The sequence below is a fragment of the Bos indicus genome, chromosome 15, assembly GCF_029378745.1.
Source record: "Bos indicus isolate NIAB-ARS_2022 breed Sahiwal x Tharparkar chromosome 15, NIAB-ARS_B.indTharparkar_mat_pri_1.0, whole genome shotgun sequence".
NCBI classification, from domain to species: Eukaryota; Metazoa; Chordata; class Mammalia; order Artiodactyla; family Bovidae; genus Bos; species Bos indicus.
The window spans coordinates 79,022,728-79,045,199 of NC_091774.1; the positions used below are offsets into that span (position 1 = coordinate 79,022,728).

A 22,472-nucleotide genomic window follows, 5' to 3' on the forward strand; every position below is an offset into this window, starting at 1 on the left:
CCATATTTTTTTTTACTTTTTTTTTTACCTTTCACTTCTTATTTATTTATGTACTATGCTATTCCCCAAAAGCATTTAAAGTGATTTTAATGGATACATACTATATAAAAAAATATACAGATATAGGCAAAAAAAGAAAAAAGCAAGAAGAAAACAAAGGAAAGGAATAAAACTGGTGCAAAAGTGCTTCTCTGTGACTTTGTGCACTCACAATAAATAGCCTGTGAGAGGGCACATTGTGGAACATTCACTGTGCCATCTCTGCATGAACCCTCAAAGGGACTCAGGACCAGTCTTGGGGGCAGTAAAGTGGACTCATAACATGAAGGGATCCTCTAGATATGCTATCGAGGGAGACAAGGTTCCATGGAAATTTCCCTATAGTGCTCCATAGATTTCTTGCTCTGAGACATGTTTGATTTCCTCTTGAAGACTCCCGAGTTCTCACCTTGAGAATGGCCACAGTTCTGAGCAGTGTGACCCAGTTGAAGACTCAGGTTACTAAGTTCCTGAGGGATTACATCCCAATTAGGATTCATTACAAGTCTGACTACCTGAATATGCAGAGTGTGTACCAAGGTTAAAACAACAGTCATTGACTCCTCAAACTTTGTTTATAAAATTATACCATCTGATATCCATATATACAAGATACCATATGATATATATGATATATATCATACCATATAATTTTGCAAAAATAATAACTACTATATGTGTGTGTATATGTGTTATATAAATCTTTGAAACCATCTTTTATTTTTTAGTTTTCCTAGGGCATTTTTCACATCCTTGTTACGTAGGCTATAAATCAGGGGATTTAACATGGGAATCATAAGGGTGTAAAACAATGAGGTCATTTTGTCTTGATCTAAAGAGTAGATTGAACTTGGCCTAAAGTACATAAAAAGCATAGTTCCCTGGAAAATGGCCACAGCAGTTAGGTGGGAGGTGCAGGTAGAGAAAGCTTTGAACCTCCCCTCTGCAGAATGGATCTTTGAGACTGCAAGGATGATATAACAGTAAGAGATAAGAACTCCTGAAATTGAGCTCAATTCAATAACACCAAAAACAATAAATACTGTCAATTCATTGACTTGTGTATCAGAGCAGGAAAGAAGGTAGAGTGGAGGTAAGTCACAGAAGAAGTGGTTAATCTCATTTGACCCACAAAAGCATAAGTGGAATGCTAATGTCGTGTGGATCAAAGCATCTGTCATTCCTACAAGATAAACCCCAGCCACGAGCAGGGAGCACACCCCACTGGACATGCTGAGCGCATAGAGCAAGGGGCTGCTGATGGCCCTGTATCGATCATAGGCCATCACTGCCAGCAGGAGACACTCAGAATCTGCAAAGGTACAGGCAACCAAGAACTGTAGGGCACAGCCATAGAAGGGGATTGGTTTGTTCTTGGCCAAAAGGTCAACCAGCATCTTGGGCCCAATTGCTGTGGAATAGCAGAGGTCACAGAAAGAGAGGTGGCTGAGGAAAAAGTACATTGGCGTTTGCAGCTGGGGATCCATTCTAATCAAAATTATCATTCCAAGATTTCCCAGAAGATTAATGAGATAAACAACTAGCAACATGGCAAATAAGGTCACTTTCACTTCCAAATCACTGGTAATCCCCAAGAAAATGAATTCAGTCACAGAGGAGCAATTTTCTTTCTCCATTCTTTAATTTTTCTTATCTAAATTTTTGACAAAATGATCAGGAAAAGTATAGATAAATGTATGGACATCTGCAGAATATCTGTAAAGGAGAGCACAGTCTCTTTGTGTAACTGTCATTTTATACTCAGAAAATTACCCAATAATGTACTTACTTTTTGAAGGAACATTTTTACCTACCTGGAAAAATAAAAACAAACAACAACAAAAAAACCCCACTATATTACACATTGAAAAAGTTTTATCTAAGTCTGCATGTCATTATGATGTATATAAAACTCTATGAGTTTTTCATTTTCCTAGGTTTTTGCCTTCTTATCTCTGGAGGTAAAATTGGAAGAATTAATGTCTTATTTTATGTTCAAAATACCATAGAAGAAACACCAGTGTTTGAAACCTGGCTGTCAGTTATAGGATTAAGCATTTTCCATCTCTGGAAATAGTCATTTGGGCACAAAAATTTTGTTACCATTGTTATGTTTCTCAAAATACAGCTCAGATAATGTTGGTTTGAAATGATTTTCTATACATTCTAGAGCATATCAGCAACTATTCATAATGAAAATTATGTTACCGTCCTGGTCTAAGTTACCTTCAGCATTTGGTAGACATAAAATAAGCATTATTGGCCTTTACTATAGAAACATGTTGCTCCTTTGTCACAATTCTCATCACTGATCTCTGCTTCGCCCTGGTGCCAGAGGATCAGAGGATGGATCCCTTGACCAGCCAAAGAAAAATGATACAAAGAATTGAAAACAACAGAATTTAACACACGCATTTGTGTCTCTTTGATTTTAATTGACTTTTATATTAAAAAGAAAATGAGATGAGGTATAATAAACACTTCTGATATGTACAGTGTCCTCCTTGTGTGTATGTATTTGCATGTGTCATGTCTGCATGTATGCACGTCTCTGTTGATATAAGAATTAGCATATTGGTGACAGATTTTCTTTAAGTATATATTGGCATATGATTTACATGGAGTTAAGTTTGCAAATATTGCTATTTATAGTGTTCTAACTATATTATTTTTTAAATAAAATTTTAAAAAGTATGTATATGCTTCCCCAGTGACAAAGAGTAAAGGCTTTCCCGTGAATCTAAATTAAAAGTAACTAATTAAACAATCATTTTATAGATGCTAGAGACAGATTCTTCCAGTTCTGAGAAGATAATATTTTCTGACTTTTAAACTCATGAGTTTATTATATTGAATTGGTAGGCATAAGTAATTAATCGATAAATCTCTCATTTTTAAACGCTGTTTTTCTCCTATATTCTTACATCTGGAGATTCAAGAACATACCTGGAATAAGCAGGTCTTTCTGTCCTTGCTACTGATGTCTAAAAAATAAACAGCTAACCTTTTATTTTGCCAGGTAGCATTTAGGACTTAAGTCTCTGAAGCGTCCATCCTCTGGCTCAGTGTTTGCTAACATTTGGTTAATTATATTTTCTGCTTTGTATTTTCCCCCATGAAAACAGTAACAACCTTTGCAAAAATTAAGCTTTATTTCTTCACTATTGTCAACGTATTGATCTGACAGTATGAAAAATACAGATTATGTTTATTTTAAGCTGCACAGTTACACTGAATCTAAACTCTCCTTACCTAGTCAAAGCAGAGATCTGATGAATTACAAGATTTCCCAACTTAGTAATTTACATCTTCCTATTATTCTTTTTGTTTCTTCCTTTTTGAAATATTCACCTTCCTCATGTCATTTAGGAATATTTCCAGTAATAAAAGTATATGAAGAAATGTCAAAGCAATGCATGAAAAGCCAACAGATTTAAATAATCAGTACCTAAAATCAATTCATTTTGATGAATGCAATGATTTGATGTAGTTTGTGGGAATACTTGGATTCAACTAACAAACGTTATAAATGAAAAGTGGGGGAAATGTACTTGTTTTACACCTGCACTATATCTTTAGAACAAAGATTGACTCAGGTGTTAAAGCTTTTTTATGACTCATAATTTCCTCTCTTATTAGAGAGGCAAAAACAAGATATCTGCACTAAAGAGAATTGATGATGCATTTAAGTCCTCTTAGGCTTCAAAATCACTGCAGATGGTGACTACAGCCATGAAATTAAAAATTGTGCCTTGGAAGAAAAGGTATGACTAACCTTGGAAGGAAAGTTATGACCAATCTAGATAGCATATTGTAAGGCAGAGACATTACTTTGCCAACAAAGGTCCATCTAGTCAAGGCTATGGTTTTTCCAGGGGTCAAGTATGGATGCGAGAGTTGGACTGTGAAGAAAGTTGAGCACTGAAGAATTGATCAGTGCTCACTGATCAAAAACACCACAGCTTGTGAACTGTGGTGTTGGAGAAGACTCTTGAGAGTCCCTTGGACTGCAAGGAGATCCAACCAGTCCATCCTAAAGGAGACCAGTCCTGAATGTTCATTGGAAGGACTGATGCTAAAGCTGAAACTCCAATACTTTGGCCACCGGATGCAAAGAGTTGACTCATTGGAAAAGACTCTGATGCTGGGAGGGATTGGGGGCAGGAGGAGAAGGGGATGACAGAGGATGAGTTGGAAGGATGGCATCACCGACTCGATGGATGTGAGCTAGAGTGAACTCCAGGTGTTAGTGATGGACAGGGAGGCCTGGCATGCTGCAGTTCATGGGGTCGCAGAGTTGGACATGACTGAGCAACATAACAGCAGCAGCAGCAGCAGCAGCAGCAGCAGCAGCAGCAGGCATAAAATACTTTACTTACAAATTTATTTTCCCAAAACAGTAGCTATTTGTTCTAGAGTCTTGAAATCATTACCTGAAAACCTTACCTGAGATGAGCAGGTCTTGGGTAGCTGAATAAGCAGATAGACTTTTATTTTACCAGGCACACTGGGACTTAAATCCCTCTGCTAGTGTGTCTAGGTTTTGACAATATGCAAATACATCATTACATTTATTTCTGCTTCTGTGTATCCCCCTGTGAATTCAGAAATAACTGAGCAAAGTCTGAACTTTTATGCTTCAATATTGTCACCAAATTAATCTATGGTACGAAGAAGACTGCAAAAAGTACGTAAGGTGTTCCCCACAGTTACGCTCTATCTGGTCAAAAAGGTGCAAAACTTGAGAGTTGTGAGTTAAATTTTATTGGGGGAAAAATGAGGACTGCAGCCTGGGAGACAGCATCTCAGGTAGCTCTGAGAGATTTCTCCAAAGAGGCACTGGGAGAAGGTCAATATATGAAATTTTGATGAAGGGAGAGTTCTATGCAATCAAATGCTTATTTTACAAATGGTTTTCTGCTGGTTACAAGGAGCTAATGTCTCGTGAAGGGATTTAGTGATTTTTCTAGGTATTAAGGGATGCAAGGATTAGGATCATAAAATCAGTTTCTGAAAATCAGTTCGGTTCAGTTCAGTCGCTCAGTCGTGTCCGACTCTTTGCAATCCCATGAAACGCAGCACGCCAGGCCTCCCTGTCCATCACCAACTCCCAGAGTTCACTCAAACTCATGTCCACTGAGTCCGTGATGCCATCCAGCCACCTCATCCTCTGTTGTCCCCTTCTCCTCCTGCCCCCAATCCCTCCCAGCATCAGGGTCTTTTCCAATGAGTCAACTCTTCCCATGAGGTGGCCAAAGTACTGGAGTTTCAGCTTTGCATCATTCCTTCCAAAGAAATCCCAGGGCTGATCTCCTTCAGAATGGACTGGTTGGATCTCCTTGCAGTCCAAGGGACTCTCAAGAGTCTTCTCCAACACCACAGTTCAAAAGTATCAATTCTTCGGTGCTCAGCTTTCTTTACAGTCCAACTCTCACATCCATACATGACCATTGGAAAAACCATAGCCTTGACTAGATAGACCTTTGTTGGCAAAGTAATGTCTCTGCTTTTCAATATGCTCTCTAGGTTGGTCATAACTTTTCTTCCAAGGAGTAAACGTCTTTTAATTTCATGGCTGCAGTCACCATCTTCAGTGATTTTGGAGCCCTCAAAAAGAAAATATCTAACATCTAAAGACCAAGTTCCACCAGTTTCCCTGGGGCACAGAGTGCCTCCCTCTGCACCCTGAATTCCCCTCAGGGGTGTCACAGACCAGCAGCTGCTGCAGCACAGGGTTCAGTCTCCACACAAGCAGATGGCAAACACCCTTGTTGTTGTTCAGTTGTTGGCAAAGATTTTTGTCAAGTGCTAATTCGTAGTTGACACCTTCATAAATATTCTCCTTCTTTAGTCAGAAATAAAATAGATCCTTCTTTTCGAAATTCTTTGGATTGTTCATTGTGTTTTTGAAGCATTCTCTGAAACTACCTCATGTGGAGATATTACTACACTTTGATCATATTTATTTTTATTTAAATGTTACATATATATAAATATATATGCATTTTCATATAACTAGTTCTTTGGGTTTAAATATATTTTCAAGGTTGCTCACCCATCACCATTATCTCCTTCTGGAACATTTGCGTCAATGAGACACTCATGCTACTGTCTGTCACTACCTCTTCTTCCCTCCCCCAGCTCTGGCAACCACTAGTCTGCTTTCTGAGTCTAAGTAATTGCATATTCTGGCCATCTCACGTAAAAAGAATCATGAAATAATGTGTGTCTATGTGTGTGTTTCTCCTGTCAGATTTCTTTTCTTCAGTTAAATGTCTAAGGTTAAATCAAGTCGCTGAATGCATTGGAATTTCGTTTCATTAAATGGCACTACAATATTGCATTTTATAGATACAACACGTTTTATTGATCCATTCTTCAGACAGATGGATGTTGGCTTGTCTCTACTCTTAATCTATTATGAATAATGATGTTTTAACATTTATGTCAACTTTGCCTTTCTAGGCAGCCTTCAAAACCAAACATCAGCTTATTCCCATCCTTCAATCTCATACTGAGAGCTTACAGTGAACAATTTCGGAGTTGTGATCTCCAAAGAAGATTTAGCTTCAGGACCAGGGACAAGGCTTGATCACACAGAGCTTTTGTGTGGCAGAAGTTTTATTACAGTGAAAAAAGACAGAGAAAGCTTCTGACATAGGCATCAGAAGGGGGCGGAGAGTGCCCCACTCACTAGTTTTAACAATCCCTTATATACTTTTACCAAACCCATTCCCCAACATACATCTTAAATTAACAAAAAACATGTATAATATCATATAAGAAACGAATCACCAGTCCAGGTTCAATGCAGGATACAGGAAGATTGGGGCTGGTGCACTGGGATGACCCAGAGGGATGGTATGGAGAGGGAGGGGGAAGGGGTTCAGGATGGGGAACATGTGTACACCCATGGTGGATGCATGTTGATGTATGGCAAAACCAATACAATATTGTAAAGTAAAATAAATAAATAAATAATAATAATAATAAATTAAAATAATAATAAAAAATTAAAAAATAAAACTAGAAATAGAAAGATATTACCAGACCCATTCCCACAACATAGGTTTTAAAATAGCAAGATTAGTCAGAAGGTTCTTGTTAAGAAGGAGAAACATGTCCTTAAGCAAGATACGTTGTTGTTACATAATCATTCAGTTCAGTTCAGTCACCCAGTCGTGTCCGACTCTTTGTGACCCCATGAATTGCACACACCAGGCCTCCCTGTCATCTCCAACACCTGGAGTTCACTCAAACTCACATCCATCGAGTCCGTGATGTCACCCAGCCATCTCATCCTCTATCGTCCCCTTCTCCTCCTGCCTCCAATCCATCCCAGCATCAGAGTTTTTCCAATGAGTCAACTCTTCTCATGAGGTAGCCAAAGTACTGGAGTTTCAGCTTCAGCATCATTCCTTCCAAAGAACCCCCAGGTCTGATCTCTTTTAGAAAAGACTGGTTGGATCTCCTTGTAGTCCAAGGGAATCTCAAGAGTCTTCTCCAACACCACAGTTCAGAAGCATCAATTCTTCAGCGCTCAGCTTTCTTCACAGTCCAACTCTCATATCCATGCATGACCACTGGAAAAATCATAGCCTTGACTAGACAGACCTTTGTTGGCAAAGTAACATCTCTGCTTTTGAATATGCTATCTAGGTAGATCATAACTTTCTTTCCACGGAGTAAGTGTCTTTTAATTTCACGGCTGCAATCATCCTCTGCAGTGACTTTGGAGCCCCAAAAAATAAAGTCTGACACTGTTTCCCCATCGATTTCCCATGAAATGATGGGACTAGATGCCATGATCTTAGTTCTCTGTATGTTGAGCTTTAAGCCAACTTTTTCACTCTCCTCTTTCACTTTTATCAAGAGGCTTTTGAGTTCCTCTTCACTTTCTGCCATAAGGGTGGTGTCATCTACATATCTGAGGTTATTGATATTTCTCCTAGCAATCTTGATTCCAGCTTGTGCTTTTTCTAGTCCAGCGTTCTCATGATGTACTCTGCATATAAGTTAAATAAGCAGGGTGATAATATATAGCCTTGACGTACCCCCTTTCCTATTTGGAACCAGTCTGTTGTTCCATGTCCAGTTCTAATTGTTGCTTCCTGACCTGCATGTAGGTTTCTCAAGAGGCAGGTCAGGTGGTCTGGTATTCCCACCTCTTTCAGAATTTTCCACAGTTTATTGTGATCCACACAGTCAAAGGATTTGGCATAGTCAATAAAGCAGAAACAGATGTTTTTCTGGAACTCTCTTGCTTTTTCCGTGATCCAGCAGATGTTGGCAATTTGATCTCTGGTTCCTCTGCCTTTTCTAAAAACAGCTTGAACATCTGGAAGTTCACGGATCACGTACTGCTGAAGCCTGGCTTGGAAAATTTTGAGCATTACTTTATTAGCGTGTGAGTGGAGTGCAATTGTTTGGTAGTTTGAGCATTCTTTGGCATTGCCTTTCTTTGGGATTGGAATGAAAACTGACCTTTTCCAGTCCTGTGGCCACTGCTGAGTTTTCCAAATTTGCTGGCATATTGAGTGTAGCACTTTCCCAGCATCATCTTTCAGGATTTGAAATAGCTCAACTGGAATTCCATCACCTCCACTAGCTTTATTCTTATTGATGCTTTCTAAGGCCTACTTGACTTCACATTCCAGGATGTCTGGCTCTAGATCAGTGATCACACCATCGTGATTATCTGGGTCATGAAGATCTTTATTGTACAGTTCTTCTGTGTATTCTTGCCACCTCTTCTTAATAAATCTGCTTCTGTTAGGTCCATACGATTTCTGTCCTTTATTGAGCCCATCTTTGCATGAAATGTTCCCTTGGTATCTCTAATTTTCTTGAAGAGATCACTAGTCTTTCTGATTCTGTTGTTTTCCACTATTTCTTTGCATTAATCACCAAGGAAGGCTGTTTTATCTTTTCTTGATATTCTTTGGAACTCTGCGTTCAGATGCTTATATCTTTCCTTTTCTCCTTTGCTTTTGGCTTCTCTTTAGATCCCAATAGTAAAATATGACCAGTACTCCTGTGGAGATATTGTTGAGGCAGAGCTTCAGTTCAGTCACTCACTCAGTTGTGTCTGACTCTTTGTGACTTCATGAATTGCAGCACGCCAAGCCTTCCTGTCCATCACCAAATCCTGGAGTTCACTCAAACTCATGTCCACTGAGTCGGTGATGCCATCCAGCCATCTCAGTCTCTGTCATCCCCTTCTCCTCCTGCCCCCAATCCCTCCTAGAATCAGGGTCTTTTCCAATGAGTCAACTCTTCTCATGAAGTGGCCAAAGTATTGGAGTTTAAGCTTCAGCATCAGTCCTTCCAGTGAACACCCAGGACTGATCTCCTTTAGGATGAACGGATTGGATTTCCTTGCAGTCCAAGGGACTCTGAAGAGTCTTCTCCAACGCCACAGTACAAAAGCATCAATTCTTCGGTGCTCAGCTTTCTTCACAGTCCAACTCTCACATCCATTCATGACCACTGGAAGAACCATAACCTTGACTAGATGGACCTTTGTTGGCAAAGGAATGTTTCTGCTTTTGAATATGCTATCTAGGTTGGTCATAAGTTTCCTTCCAAGGAGTAAGTGTCTTTTAATTTCATGGTAATTTAATTTCAATTACCATCTGCAGTGATTTTGGAGCCCCCCAAAATAAAGTCTGACACTGTTTTCACTGTTTCTGCATCTATTTGCCATGAAGTGATAGGACTGGATGCCATGATCTTAGTTTTCTTAATGTTGAGCTTTAATCCAACTTTTTCACTCTGCAAAGTTTAAACCACAACTAATTTTTAATAGTTCCCCATTAAAATCCAGAAGGTGATAAGCTTGTTTCAAAAGAATTTTACTATCATCATTTGCTTCTCTGTTACACATACAGTGTATATAGCATTGTCCTTGATCACCTAATTCTATTCCTATCTTTTGTAATTTCTCCCTCAGTTACTTCCATTTCTTACAGGGTATAAAAATCCCTTGAGTTACATTTTGTTCTGTCAGAACCTTGCTATAGCTTTTTAACAGGGCTGCTCCTCAAAACCATGAGGACTAGCACCATTTTTGATCTACTCCCACTCAACAACTGAAACCTGAATTTGGGTAGCTGCATTATTATTACAAGCTGGATAACCTGATATATCTCACAATGGGATTTGTGTTTCATTAAAAATGAAGATCTTAAATAGCTTAAAAGCTTGTCTTAAGGAGAAAACATATTCCTCAGATATAAGCAAGTGAGGAAAAAAAAAAAACAAAACAAACTATACTTCGAGTTTCCCTGGTGCCTTGGTGACACTAAAGCAATTCTGTGTAGGCAAATACTACCCAGATCAAGATCTTCTTCAGAATGTAGTTATCTGGTTCCCAAATCTATAATGATATAAAATGCATTGCATGGTTCTGAACTGAAGTACATTGTAGCTCTCTCCTGCTTTGAGAAAAACTAGGAGAGCCAGTGGTTGTATAAAGACAGTGCTGTTCTACAAGCAAGGCAGCAGTTTTAGTAACATAAAGATTAATAACACATTGAGAGACTTTAGACAGTATGCATTACATGAGTTTCATAAATATATAATGAACACTTGTACATGAAACTTTTCATTTTAAAAATAAAAATTAACAGTCTTCTACAATCTCATAGTGAAGGTACTGTGTTTATAGAAAGCCATTTTTAGAGTATAATATACACATTAAAAAGGCATTTTCTAGGTTTAGAAAAGGCAGAGGAACAAGAGATCAAATTGCCAACATCCATTGGATCATCAAAAAAGCAAGAGAGTTCCAGAAAAACATATATTTCTGTTTTATTGACTATGCCAAAGCCTGTGACTGTGTGGATCACAATAAACTGTGGAAAATTCTGAAAGACATGGGAATACCAGACCACCTGATCTGCCTCTTGAGAAGCTCATATGCAGGTCAGGAAGCAACAGTTAGAACTGGACATGGAACAACAGACTGGTTCCAAATAGGAAAAGGAGTATGTTAAGGGTGTATATTGTCACCCTGCTTATTTAACTTATATACAGAGTACATCATGAGAAATGCTGGGCTGGAAGAAGCACAAGCTGGAATGAAGATTGCCAGGAGACATATCAATAACCTCAGATATGCAGGTGACACCACCCTTATGGCAGAAAGTGAAGAAGAACTAAAGAGCCTCTTGATGAAAGTGAAAGAGGAGAGTGAAAAAGTTGGCTTAAAGCTCAACATTCAGAAAACGAAGATCATGGCATCTGGTCCTATCACTTCTTGGGAAATTGATGGGGAAACAGTGGAAACAGTGTCAGACTTTATATTTTGGGGCTCCAAAATCACTGCAGATGGTGATTGCAGCCATGAAATTAAAAGATGATTACTCCTTGGAGAAAAGTTATGACCAACTTAGACAGCATATTCAAAAGCAGAGACATTCCTTTGCCAACAATGGTCCGTCTAGTCAAGGCTATGGTTTTTCTAGTGGTGTTGTACTGATGGGAGAGTTGGACTATAAAGAAAGCTGAGTGCCAAAGAATTGATGCTTTTGTACTGTGGTGTTGGAGAAGACTCTTGAGAGTCCCATGGACTGCAAGGGAATCCAACCAGTACATCCTAAAGGAGATTAGTCCTGAGTGCTCATTGGAAGGACTGATGTTGAAGCTGAAACTCCAATACTTTGGCCACCTCATGCACAGAGTTGACTCATTGGAAAAGACCCTGATGCTGGGAAAGATTTTGGGTAGTAGGAGAAGGGGATGACAGAGGATGAGATGGTTGGATAACATCAGCGACTCAATGGACATGAGTTTGGGTAAACTCTGGGAGTTGGTGATGGACAGGGAGGCCTGGCATGCTGCAGTCCATGGGGCCGCAAAGAGTTGGACATGACTGAGCGACTGAACTGATACACATAGAAGGGTTTCCCAGGTGGCTCTAGTGGTAAAGAATCCTCCTACCAATGCAGGAGTCATAAGAGACTATGGTTCGAACCATGGGTTGTGAAGATCACCTTGAGAAGGATGTGGCCACCCACTCCAGTATTCTTGCCTGGAGAATCCCTTGGACAGAGAAATTGGGCAGGCTACAGTCCATAGGGTCACATAGAGTCAGACATGTATGAAGCAACTTAGCATGAATGCATTCATAAATACAGAAAATTTTAATCTAAAAATGTATACTGCAAGGAAACTTTCAAAAATGGAAAGATTCCTACACCCAAAACCAGAAAAAAAGGCACATTGCTAGATTCCCAGAAATTCTCCACACAGCCACCAGAAATGATGTGCAATGTGATATGGTAGTTTGTATATTTTTGAAGTATACAGTAGTGAAATCATAGAGCTTTTGCTCTTTTATGTCTGGGTTTTTTTCATCGATATTTTATTTGTGAAATTTTTCTACATTATCATATTCAGAAGTCATTCATTCATTCTCATTGTTGTATAGTTTTATTACACACAGACTGTGATAACATGCTTATCAAGGGTCAGTGAACCTGACTCATAATGTTTTATTAAAGCTGGGGCATACCATTTATTCATATATTATGGACAGGTGCTTTTGTGATACAGGGCAAAACTGTTTAGTTGTGACTAATATTTATGGCCTAAAACCCTAAAATATACACTATTAAATATTTCAAGGGCTTCCCAGGTGGTGCTAGTGGTAAATAACCCAGCTGCCAATGCAGGAGACATAAGAGACACAAGTTTGATCCCTGGGCTGGGAAGATTCCCTGGAGGAGGTCACAGCAACCCACTCTAGTATTCTTGCCTGGAGGATCCCATGGACAGAGGAGCCTGGAGGGTTACAGTCCATGGCATCACAAAGAGTCAGACACAACCGAAGCCACTTAGTATGCACACAAATACTTCAAAGAAAAGTTTGTCAAGTCATGATCTAATGTGCTGAAACAAATTTGAACTGGTCCCATTTTACATGATTTCAAATAACCCAATGATGAATATTTCTGTACATGTATTTCAGTGGATGTATTCATTCTTCACTCTTGGGCATAATTCTAGGAAAGGTATTTGGGGTTCTCGAACATTTATGTCCAGCTATGGTAATAAGAGACTGTCATGGTGTTTACTAAGTGCGGTGGCAATTCTCAGTCTATTGTCAGTGTGTAAAAGCCACGGCTGATTCACATCCTCAGATACTGCACTTGGTTACACTTTGCCGTTTGGTCAGTCAGTTCAGTCGCTCAGTCGTGTCCTACCCTTTGCGACCCCATGGACTGCAGCACGCAAGGCTTCCCTGTCCATCACAGACTCTCGGAGCTTGCTCAAACTCACCTTCATCAAATTGGTGATGCCATCAAAACATTTCATCCTCTGTCATCCCCTTTTCCTCCTGTCTTCAACCTTTCCCAGCATCAGGGTCTTTTTCAATGAGTCAGTTCTTCACATCAGGTGGTATTGGAGTTTCAGCTTCAGCATCAGTCCTTCCAATGAACATTCAGGACTGATTTCCTTGAGGATTGACTGGTTTGATCTTGCATGATACAATTTCTAACATTTTATTTTAAGTTTTATTTACTTCAGTGCTAAATAGTTGGATATCCACTTTTGGGATGAGTATGAGTTTCTGAATCTGAATAACAGAATACACAATAGGGTCACATTTGAAAATGTTTGCCCTTCTGAAACTTATACTACTTAGATGGCTTTGTGTCACCACTACTTTGGGTTAAACAGACTACACATATCAAACAATTTCTTGTTTGAATATGAAGTGATTCTTTTTCTCTTTTTTTGTCATTTTCAAGTCCTTTCCAATACTGGGGGTGAATTTATACAGAAGTAGAATCATGTTTTATACAGACAGATTGTACCAGCTGGAAAGGACCTTAGAGATAATCTAGCTGAAGCCTCTATTTAACTTCAGGGAACCTGAGGGATAGAAAGGAACAGTGATGTGTTAAATTTAGAGTGGACTTGCTGTCTGGGCCACAGCATGTTTCTAACTAAAGAGAGAGATGTCCAGGGAGGTTAAACGTTGCTGCCTCTGGCTATAACACAGAACCTCCTATTTACTGGTGTACTGAACATTATTACTTCACAATTTATAATGAATATACTTGTGCAACCCATAATTAGTATGCCTCTATCTGTCCTCTGTGTTAGACATTTACCCATATCTAACATTGATTTTGCCATATTTACACTTATTTCAGTGGCAAGGATGAAGGAAGAGGTCAAGATATATGACTATAATATTAACACATGACACACTCATTGATAAATTGCATTTGGATATTGATATTTACCATCACACACTGCACTGGTTGTGTGAGAAGAATGTGGTGTTGAAAGATTAAATGGGAAAAGAATGAAGACTATTGAGATAGACAGAGTGTTAACATACTATATTAGTAAACCAATAATTAATGGCAGAATATTGAAACCATGGGCTTCCCTTGTGGCTCAGCTGGTAAAGAATTCACCTGCAGTGCGGGAGCCCTGGGTTTGATCCCTGGGTTGGGAAGATCCCCTGGAGAAGGGAACGGTTACCCACTCCAGTATTTTGGCCTGGAGAATTCCATGGACTGTTTAGTCCATGAGGTGGCAATGAGTCAGACACGACTGAATGTCTTTCACTCACTCATTGACACCATATTTTATCTGACTTTAATATGTTCCAGTCAATGTTTTCTGCCATGTTACTCCTCATAAGCAACAGTTCAAAAGAAGTTTGAATAAATTAATAAAATATACCAGAAATAGAAACCTATAAACCTTTTATAATATAGCATAGCTATCTTATGGTGTTTTTACCACGAGAACTCTTCTTAACATGCCGTAGTGTTTACAAATACCACCATGAAAGACAAAGGAATTTCATAGGCTTTATTTTTTCATTCTGAAATATTTTTATGTAAGGACATTTTACAATGGCAGCTGGAAAATTTAAGACCATCTGAGGCTTTTAACTTTGCAATTTTAATGTGTAAATAAGAGTGTTCTTCAGTAGTTTATGATATTTCAAATATATGATTGGATTGTAGCCTAGCTTTATCAGCAAACTGATTCAGTATTTTAGCCTTCAGGAAGCCATATCAAAGTCAGATGTAATAGTCAAATATTAAGATGTTATAGCTTCTTACTTGTATTGCAATTAGCAAATACATGTGTCTTTATAAGAATATTATCTTAGTGTCCATTACAATTTTATGCACCTTCCAAAAAACTGTTGTGTATATACATACAATATGTATACACTGTTGTGAGATATGTGTCTATGTGTGTGTGTGTGTTAAGATACTTAACAAATCTTCAGTTAATTTTGTGTTATTGAGACATAATGAAGTGAAGTCTCTCAGTCGTGTCCGACTCTTTGCAACCCCGTGGACTGTAGCCCACCAGGTTCCTTTGTCCATGGGATTCTCCAGGCAAGAATACTGGAGTGGGTTGCCATTTCCTTCTCCAGGGGATTTTCCCGACCCAGGGATCGAACTCAGGTCTCCTGCATTGTGGGCAGATGCTTTAACCTCTGAGCCACAGGGCTAGTCAATAGTCAAAAAATGTTGCCTACTGTTTTTAGGTAAATTCATGTTTATTTATTTTATATCCCAGGCAAAATTCAGTGCTTGGTTAACAAGGATGGAATGCTAGTTCTTTAGCAAAAAATGCTCACAAACAGTTGATATAAAGTAATGCCTTAAAAGTGATTGTTTCTAAACCACAGAGAAGTGGGCATTTAACCAGGGTTGAAGATGAGGAGGAAGGAAAGAAATTATCTTGGAAGAAGTGCAGAAGAATTGGTAGTTGATAACAACAGCACAATATTGTACTTTAACAATTAGACAGCTGTTCTGTATGTCTTTAAAATCTAATCTTTAGACATCTTATTTTTATATAACTTTAACTTATATGCAGAGTACATCATGAGAAACGCTGAGCTGGAAGAAGCATAAGCTGGAATCAAGATTGCCAGGAGAAATATCAATAACCTCAGATATGCACATGACACCACCCTTATGGCAGAAAGTGAAGAGGAACTAAAGAGCCTCTTGATGAATGTGAAAGAGGAGAGTGAAAAAGTTGGCTTAAAGCTCAACATTCAGAAAACTAAGATCATGGCATCTGGTCCCATCACTTCATGGGAAATAGATGGGGAAACAGTGGAAACAGTGTCAGACTTTATTTTTTTGGGCTCCAAAATCACTGCAGATGGTGATTGCAGCCATGAAATTAAAAGACGCTTACTCCTTGGAAGCAAAGTTATGACCAACCTAGACAGAATACTCAAAAGCAGAGATATTACTTTGCCAACAAAGGTCCATCTAGTCAAGGCTATGGTTTTTCCAGTGGTCATGTATGGATGTGAGAATTGGACTGTGAAGAAAGCTGAGTGCCGAAGAATTGATGCTTTTGTACTGTGGTTTTGGAGAAGACTCTTGAGAGTCCCTTGGACTGCAAGGAGATCCAATCAGTCCATCATAAGGAGATCAGTCCTGCATGTTCATTGGAAGGACTGATGTTGAAGCTGAAACTCCAATACTTTGGCCACCTGATGCAAAGAGTTGACTCTTTGGAAAAGACTCTGATGCTGAGAGGGATTAGGGGCAGGAGGAGAAAGGGACAACAGAGGATGAGTTGGCTGGATGGCATCACCAACTAGATGGACATGAGTTTGGGTGGACTCTGGGAGCCGGTGATGGACAGGGAGGCCTGGTGTGCAAAGAGTTGCAAAGAGTCAGACACGACTGAGTGACTCAAATGAACTGAACTGATTCAAATGTAATTGGCTAATACCATGTTTAATGATAAGTACACAATGTGATATATGTGTACATTGTGAAATGATTACCACAATAAGGTTGATTAACACAAGCTTCATCTCACAGTGTTACCATTTTGGGTGTGTGTATAGTGAGGACAGTTAAGGTCTACTTTTTTTTTTTTTTTGATAATTTCTCAATTTTCCATTATTGTTAACTAGATATACCATATACATTATTTATTTATTTATTTTTAATTTTTTAGTTTTTCTTTTTTTTAATTTTATTTTATTTTTAAACTTTACAAAATAGTATTAGTTTTGCCAAATATTGAAATGAATCTGCCACAGGTATACATGTGTTCCCCATCCTGAACCCTCCTCCCTCCTCCCTCCCCATACCATCCCTCTGGGTCGTCCCAGTGCACCAGCCCCAAGCATCCAGTATCGTGCATCGAACCTGGACTGGCAACTAGTTTCATACATGATATTATACATGTTTCAATGCCATTCTCCCAAATCTTACCACCCTCTCCCTCTCCTACAGAGTCCATAAGACTGTTCTATACATCAGTGTCTCTTTTGCTGTCTCGTACACAGGGTTATTGTTACCATCTTTCTAAATTCCATATATATGCATTAGTATACTGTATTGGTGTTTTTCTTTCTGGCTTACTTCACTCTGTATAATAGGCTCCAGTTTCATCCACCTCATTAGAACTGATTCAAATGTATTACTCAGCCATTAAAAAGAGTACATTTGAATCAGTTCTAATGAGGTGGATGAAACTAGATATACCGTATACATTTAGATTCCCCTAACTTATTCATCAAATAACAAAGTTTATACACTTTTACCAATATCACCAATATCCCTTACAAGAGGTAAGGGTCCTAGCAACATTCAACTCACTCACATCTTTTTTTTTTTTTTTTTGGCTATAGCACTCAGCTTGCTGGGATCTTAGTTCCCTGATCTGGGATCAAACTGGACCCAGTTAGTGAAAGCACTGAGTTCTAATCACTGGGCTGTCAGGGAGTTTCTGAATTTGACCTTTTAGATTCTACATATTTGTGAGATCATATAGTACTTGTCTTCCTCTCTATTAATATTTCACTTAACACATGACCTCACAGTTCTTCCATGTTGTAGAAAACATGACTTCTAAAAGACATAGACATGTACACTCAGTTCAGTCACTCAGTTGTGTCCACCTCTTTGTGACCCCATGGACTGCAGCACGCCAGGCCTCCCTGTCCATCACCAATGCCTGGAGTTTACTTAAACTCATATCCATTGAGTCAGTAATGCCACTTTAAGATCTGAATAACTGTCAGATTCTCTGACTACAAACTTTTCATTTCCCAGATTGAATCTTTTTAAGATTTGACTGAATATCTCTATCCAAAGTATCTTTTTGAATAGTTTTAGATATTTTTGTTTTGAAATTATAGCCCTTTATGTTTATGTCATGATGAATTTGAGGCCAATTATGAATTACTTGACTGTTTTTTAAAATTTGTTTTTAGTACTAACTTCCGTAGTACAGAAACCATAAGATCTACAATAATATATAAAAAGGCTACAGGCTCAAAGATCACTGAGCAAATGCACAATAAATCTTAGTGTAATTGAAAACAATGTTTTAATTAAACACTGAACAAAAATTACTACAATGAAAAAGACAGAAAAGTTTTTCACATAGTCAAAGTGCTATACGCACACACACACACATACACACACACATATAAATCCTTAAAACATAATGAAACAGGAGATGTGTGGGGGAAACAAAGTTAGGATTTAAAACAAATATCACCTTAAGAATTTGAGAAATTATTATTCTCATGTATCCTATCATTTAATTTTAGTAAAACAGTAAACAATATATATATATGAATGCATATGTGTACACAAATGCCTAATACAAATAACTAAAACCATTTATTTTTCAATTTTTCCAGGGCCTGTTTTACATCCTTGTTCCTTAGGCTGTAAATCAGAGGGTTTAACATGGGAATCACAAGGGTGTAAAACAATGAGGTCATTTTGTCTTCATCTAGAGAGTAGGATGAACTCGGCCTGAAATACATGAAGAGCAGAGTTCCCTGGAAAATGGCCACAGCAGTTAGGTGGGAGGTACAGGTGGAGAAAGCTTTGAACCTCCCTTCAGCAGAGTGGATCTTCAAGACTGATAGGATGATATAACAATAAGAGACAAGGACTCCTGAAATGGAGCTTAATTCAATAAAGCCAAAAATCATGAATATCACTAACTCATTGAGCTGTGTGTCTGAGCAAGATATCAACAGGAGAGGAGGAACATCACAAAAAAAGTGGTTAATCTCATTTGACCCACAGAAGCATAAACGGAATGCTAATGTCGTGTTTATCAAACCATCTATCATTCCCACCAGGTAAACCCCAGCCACGAGCAGGGAGCACACCTCGCTGGACATGCTGACTGCATAGAGCAAGGGGCTGCTGATGGCCTTGTACCGGTCATAAGCCATCACTGCCAGCAGGAGACACTCAGAATCTACAAAGGTACAGAGAACCAAGAATTGCAGAGCGCAGCCATAGGAGGGGATTGATTTGTTCTTGGCAAATAGGTCCACCAGCATCTTAGGGCCAATGGCTGTGGAATAGCAGAGGTCACAGAAGGAGAGGTGGCTGAGGAAAAAGTACATGGGTGTGTGCAGCTGGGGATCCATCCTAATCAGGCTGATCATTCCGAGATTTGCCAGAAGATTAATGAGATAAACAGGTAGAAACATTGTAAATAGGATCACTTTGTTCTCAGTGTTATCAGTAATTCCCAAGAAAAAGAATTCAGTCAAGGAGGAGCAATTCTCTCTTTCCATTCTTCTTAGATCTTGTGCAAACTTTTGAGAAAGTTATCAAGAAAATCACATATGCATGTTTAATGCTTCTGCACATCAAAAAAAACATCATAAGGAAGAGCATTTTTTCCCCTTAATTGCCTTTTTATACTTAGAAAATAATCCAGTCTTGTACCTACTCTTCAAAGACGCATAACTCTCTATTCTGCAATAATAAAAGGCATATGAGGAAGACCTTTGAGAACGTTTCAAGTCAATCTAGATGCCATTCATGAGGTTGCTACTTTCTACAAATTCTTCTCTGAGCCTTATTTTTCTTATATCAGAGAGAAGAGCTGGATGATTTTACCTTTCTTCAATTCTTTAAAACCACATGCAAGACACGCCAGTGTTAGCAAGACCAGATTCAAGACTTCGGACTGAGCTTTCTCTGGGTTTAAAAATATTCACTTGAATAAAAAAAAAAAAATGATCACTATTTTTTGTCTCTCAAAAAGACATGACTGGTTTAAGAATGTTCTTCTTAGTTCCATAAACAGTGAGTACATCACTGACTAGTAATAATAAAAATCATTATGTTACTGGTTTTAGCTTATCTTCTGCTTAGCATCTGGTGAGACACGAAATAAGTTATTACTGACCTGTTCCTAGAAATTTGCTATTGCTTTCCCATAATGCTCATTACCTCTTTGTGGAGAGGTGACCGTCTAGGATGACTCTCTTGACCAGTGGAAGAAAAGAGCTAAAAGGAAGTGAAAACAACAGAATGTACCACATATATTTACATCACTTTAGATTTTAAACGACTTTCAGTTTAATTGAATGTAAATTAGATAAGGGACAATAAATGCATCTAAAATGCAAAGACCTTGCTCTCTCTGCTGTGTTTGTGTGTATGCCTGTGTATATATCTTAATGTAAGTGAAAGCAATGAACTTTTTCTTTAGACCTAAGTTAATAAAGTACGTGGTCAACATGGAGGAGAATTTGTACATGTTTTTGTTTTTATTGTGGTATGCATACTGTGAAACAAAACACACCTTAATTGTTTTGTTTCTATAAAACAAAATACACTTTAAATTCATGTACAGTTGCTCATTGAAAAAAGGAGCAAAGACTTTTATGTGATCCAGCAGGAAAATAAAATTACATTATGAATGTTAACAAGTTCAGACAGATTCTTCCAATTTTGTGAAGAACATGGTATTCTGCCATTAAATGCAGATTTTAGTGAGTATGTAGGCATAAAGTCCTTCACTTACAAACTCTTATTTTCCCCCCAATTTAAATATTTTCTCTTATTTTTCTTCAGTTAGGATCTGGAAACGTACCTGGAAAGAGCAGGTCTTGGGTAGCTGAACAGTAATGAGCATTTGGTCTTTTATTTCACCAGGTATATTGGGATTTAAATCCCTGTGCTATGGCCCTTAGGCTTTAGTGTTATTCAAAGACATCATTAATTATATTTCTGCTTCTGTATATTCCCCTGGCAGAGGAAGACATGGCTAGATAGCATCACTGACTGAATGGATGTTAATTTGAGCAAACTCTGGGAGATAGTGGAGGACAGAGGAGCCTGGTGCACTGCCATCCCTGAGGCTGCCAAGAGTCAGACAGACTTTGAAACAGAACAACCACCACAACATTCCCCTGTGAATTCAGAAACAACTTAGCAGAAGAGGAGTTTTTGTGCTTCATTATTGTGTCCAAATTGCTCTATGGAAGGAAGGGTACTGCAAGTGATGTGTATGGTGTGTGTCAGCTACCCGGAAACTGTCTCCTCCTTCTCTAGTCAAAGAGGAAACTTAGTGAAATTCTAAAAGATCCTCCTTCATCCAACCCTTTTTGATTGTTCATTGTGTTTTTGAAATATTCCCCTTCACTGCCTCATGTTGGAATATTACACTTTGGTCATATTTTCTTGTATCTTGAAGTGTAATCCTGCATCATAAAATCATCCTTCTAATGTATACAGTTCTTTGATTTTTAGTGCACTTTCAAGTTTGTTCACTTTTTACTACTATCTACTTCCAGAACGTCTTCATCAGCCCATGAAGAAATCTACACCTTCTAGCTCTCACTCTCCTTTCCTTCCTCTCAAGCCTGGTAACTGCTAATCTTCTTTTTGATTCTATGTGGTTTCCTACTATTGGCCTTGCGTAAAAAGAGAATCATGCTGTGTGTGTGTGTGTGTGTGGGCTTCCTGTTAGGTTTATTTTCTTCAGTAAAATATTTTCAAGTTTCATCCATGTTGTTACATGTGTTAGAATTTTGTTTCATTATGTGGCTGAATAGCATTTCATGTTATGGATATAACACACTTTGGCGATCCATTTTTCAGAAGGATGAACACTGGCTTGTTTCTACTTTTCAGCTGATATGACTAATGACACTATAAACATTCCTGTCAATCCCTTTCAAGACAGCCCTCATTACCAAATATCAGCTTTTTCCCATTCTCCAGCCACACATCATCCAAGGACATTTCACTGATTTTGTGACTTCATCACATTGTCTAAAAAGTGCACTCTTTTCTGAATTATGTTTATTTTATTTAAGATTTTTTTTACTACATTAAAGGCCACAGAAATAAAATCAATGGTTGCTTTGTATTCCCTAAACTACATGGTACTAGTATTTGTAAAGGTAGTGGTTCTAAATATTTATTGTTATGCATTTTTCACTATCAAATGAAGACCAAAGAATAATTGCAAGGATAAAAACATACTTGCTTTGGGAATTTTTCTATGTATATAGATCATATGAGTGAAGATGTCTCATTTTAAAAATTGTCCATGGTGATGATTATTTTTTTTGCATTTCTTTTTTTATTTATTTTACTTTTTAACTTTAAAATATTGTATTGGTTTTTCCATAT

The 22,472-nt window shown here is 38.2% G+C and overlaps 2 protein-coding genes across 2 annotated transcripts; both read right to left on the reverse strand.

Annotated features, from left to right (window-relative positions):
- Nucleotides 1–731: 731 nt before the first annotated feature.
- LOC109569077 (olfactory receptor 5W2-like) lies at nt 732–1,676 on the reverse strand. The gene has a single exon (XM_019974397.2). The coding sequence runs from the start codon at nt 1,674–1,676 to the stop codon at nt 732–734; it is 945 nt and encodes a 314-aa protein (XP_019829956.2).
- Nucleotides 1,677–18,685: 17,009 nt separating this feature from the next.
- On the reverse strand, nt 18,686–19,615 carry LOC139187188 (olfactory receptor 5W2-like). The gene has a single exon (XM_070803192.1). It carries the CDS (start codon nt 19,613–19,615, stop codon nt 18,686–18,688), a length of 930 nt encoding a protein of 309 aa, XP_070659293.1.
- Nucleotides 19,616–22,472: the final 2,857 nt, after the last annotated feature.

What these genes read in the sequence shown, in the direction of transcription:
- LOC109569077 (XM_019974397.2), bottom strand. Translation starts at nt 1,676, where the DNA reads ATGGAGAAAGAAAATTGCTCCTCTGTGACTGAATTCATTTTCTTGGGG.
- LOC139187188 (XM_070803192.1), bottom strand. Translation starts at nt 19,615, where the DNA reads ATGGAAAGAGAGAATTGCTCCTCCTTGACTGAATTCTTTTTCTTGGGA.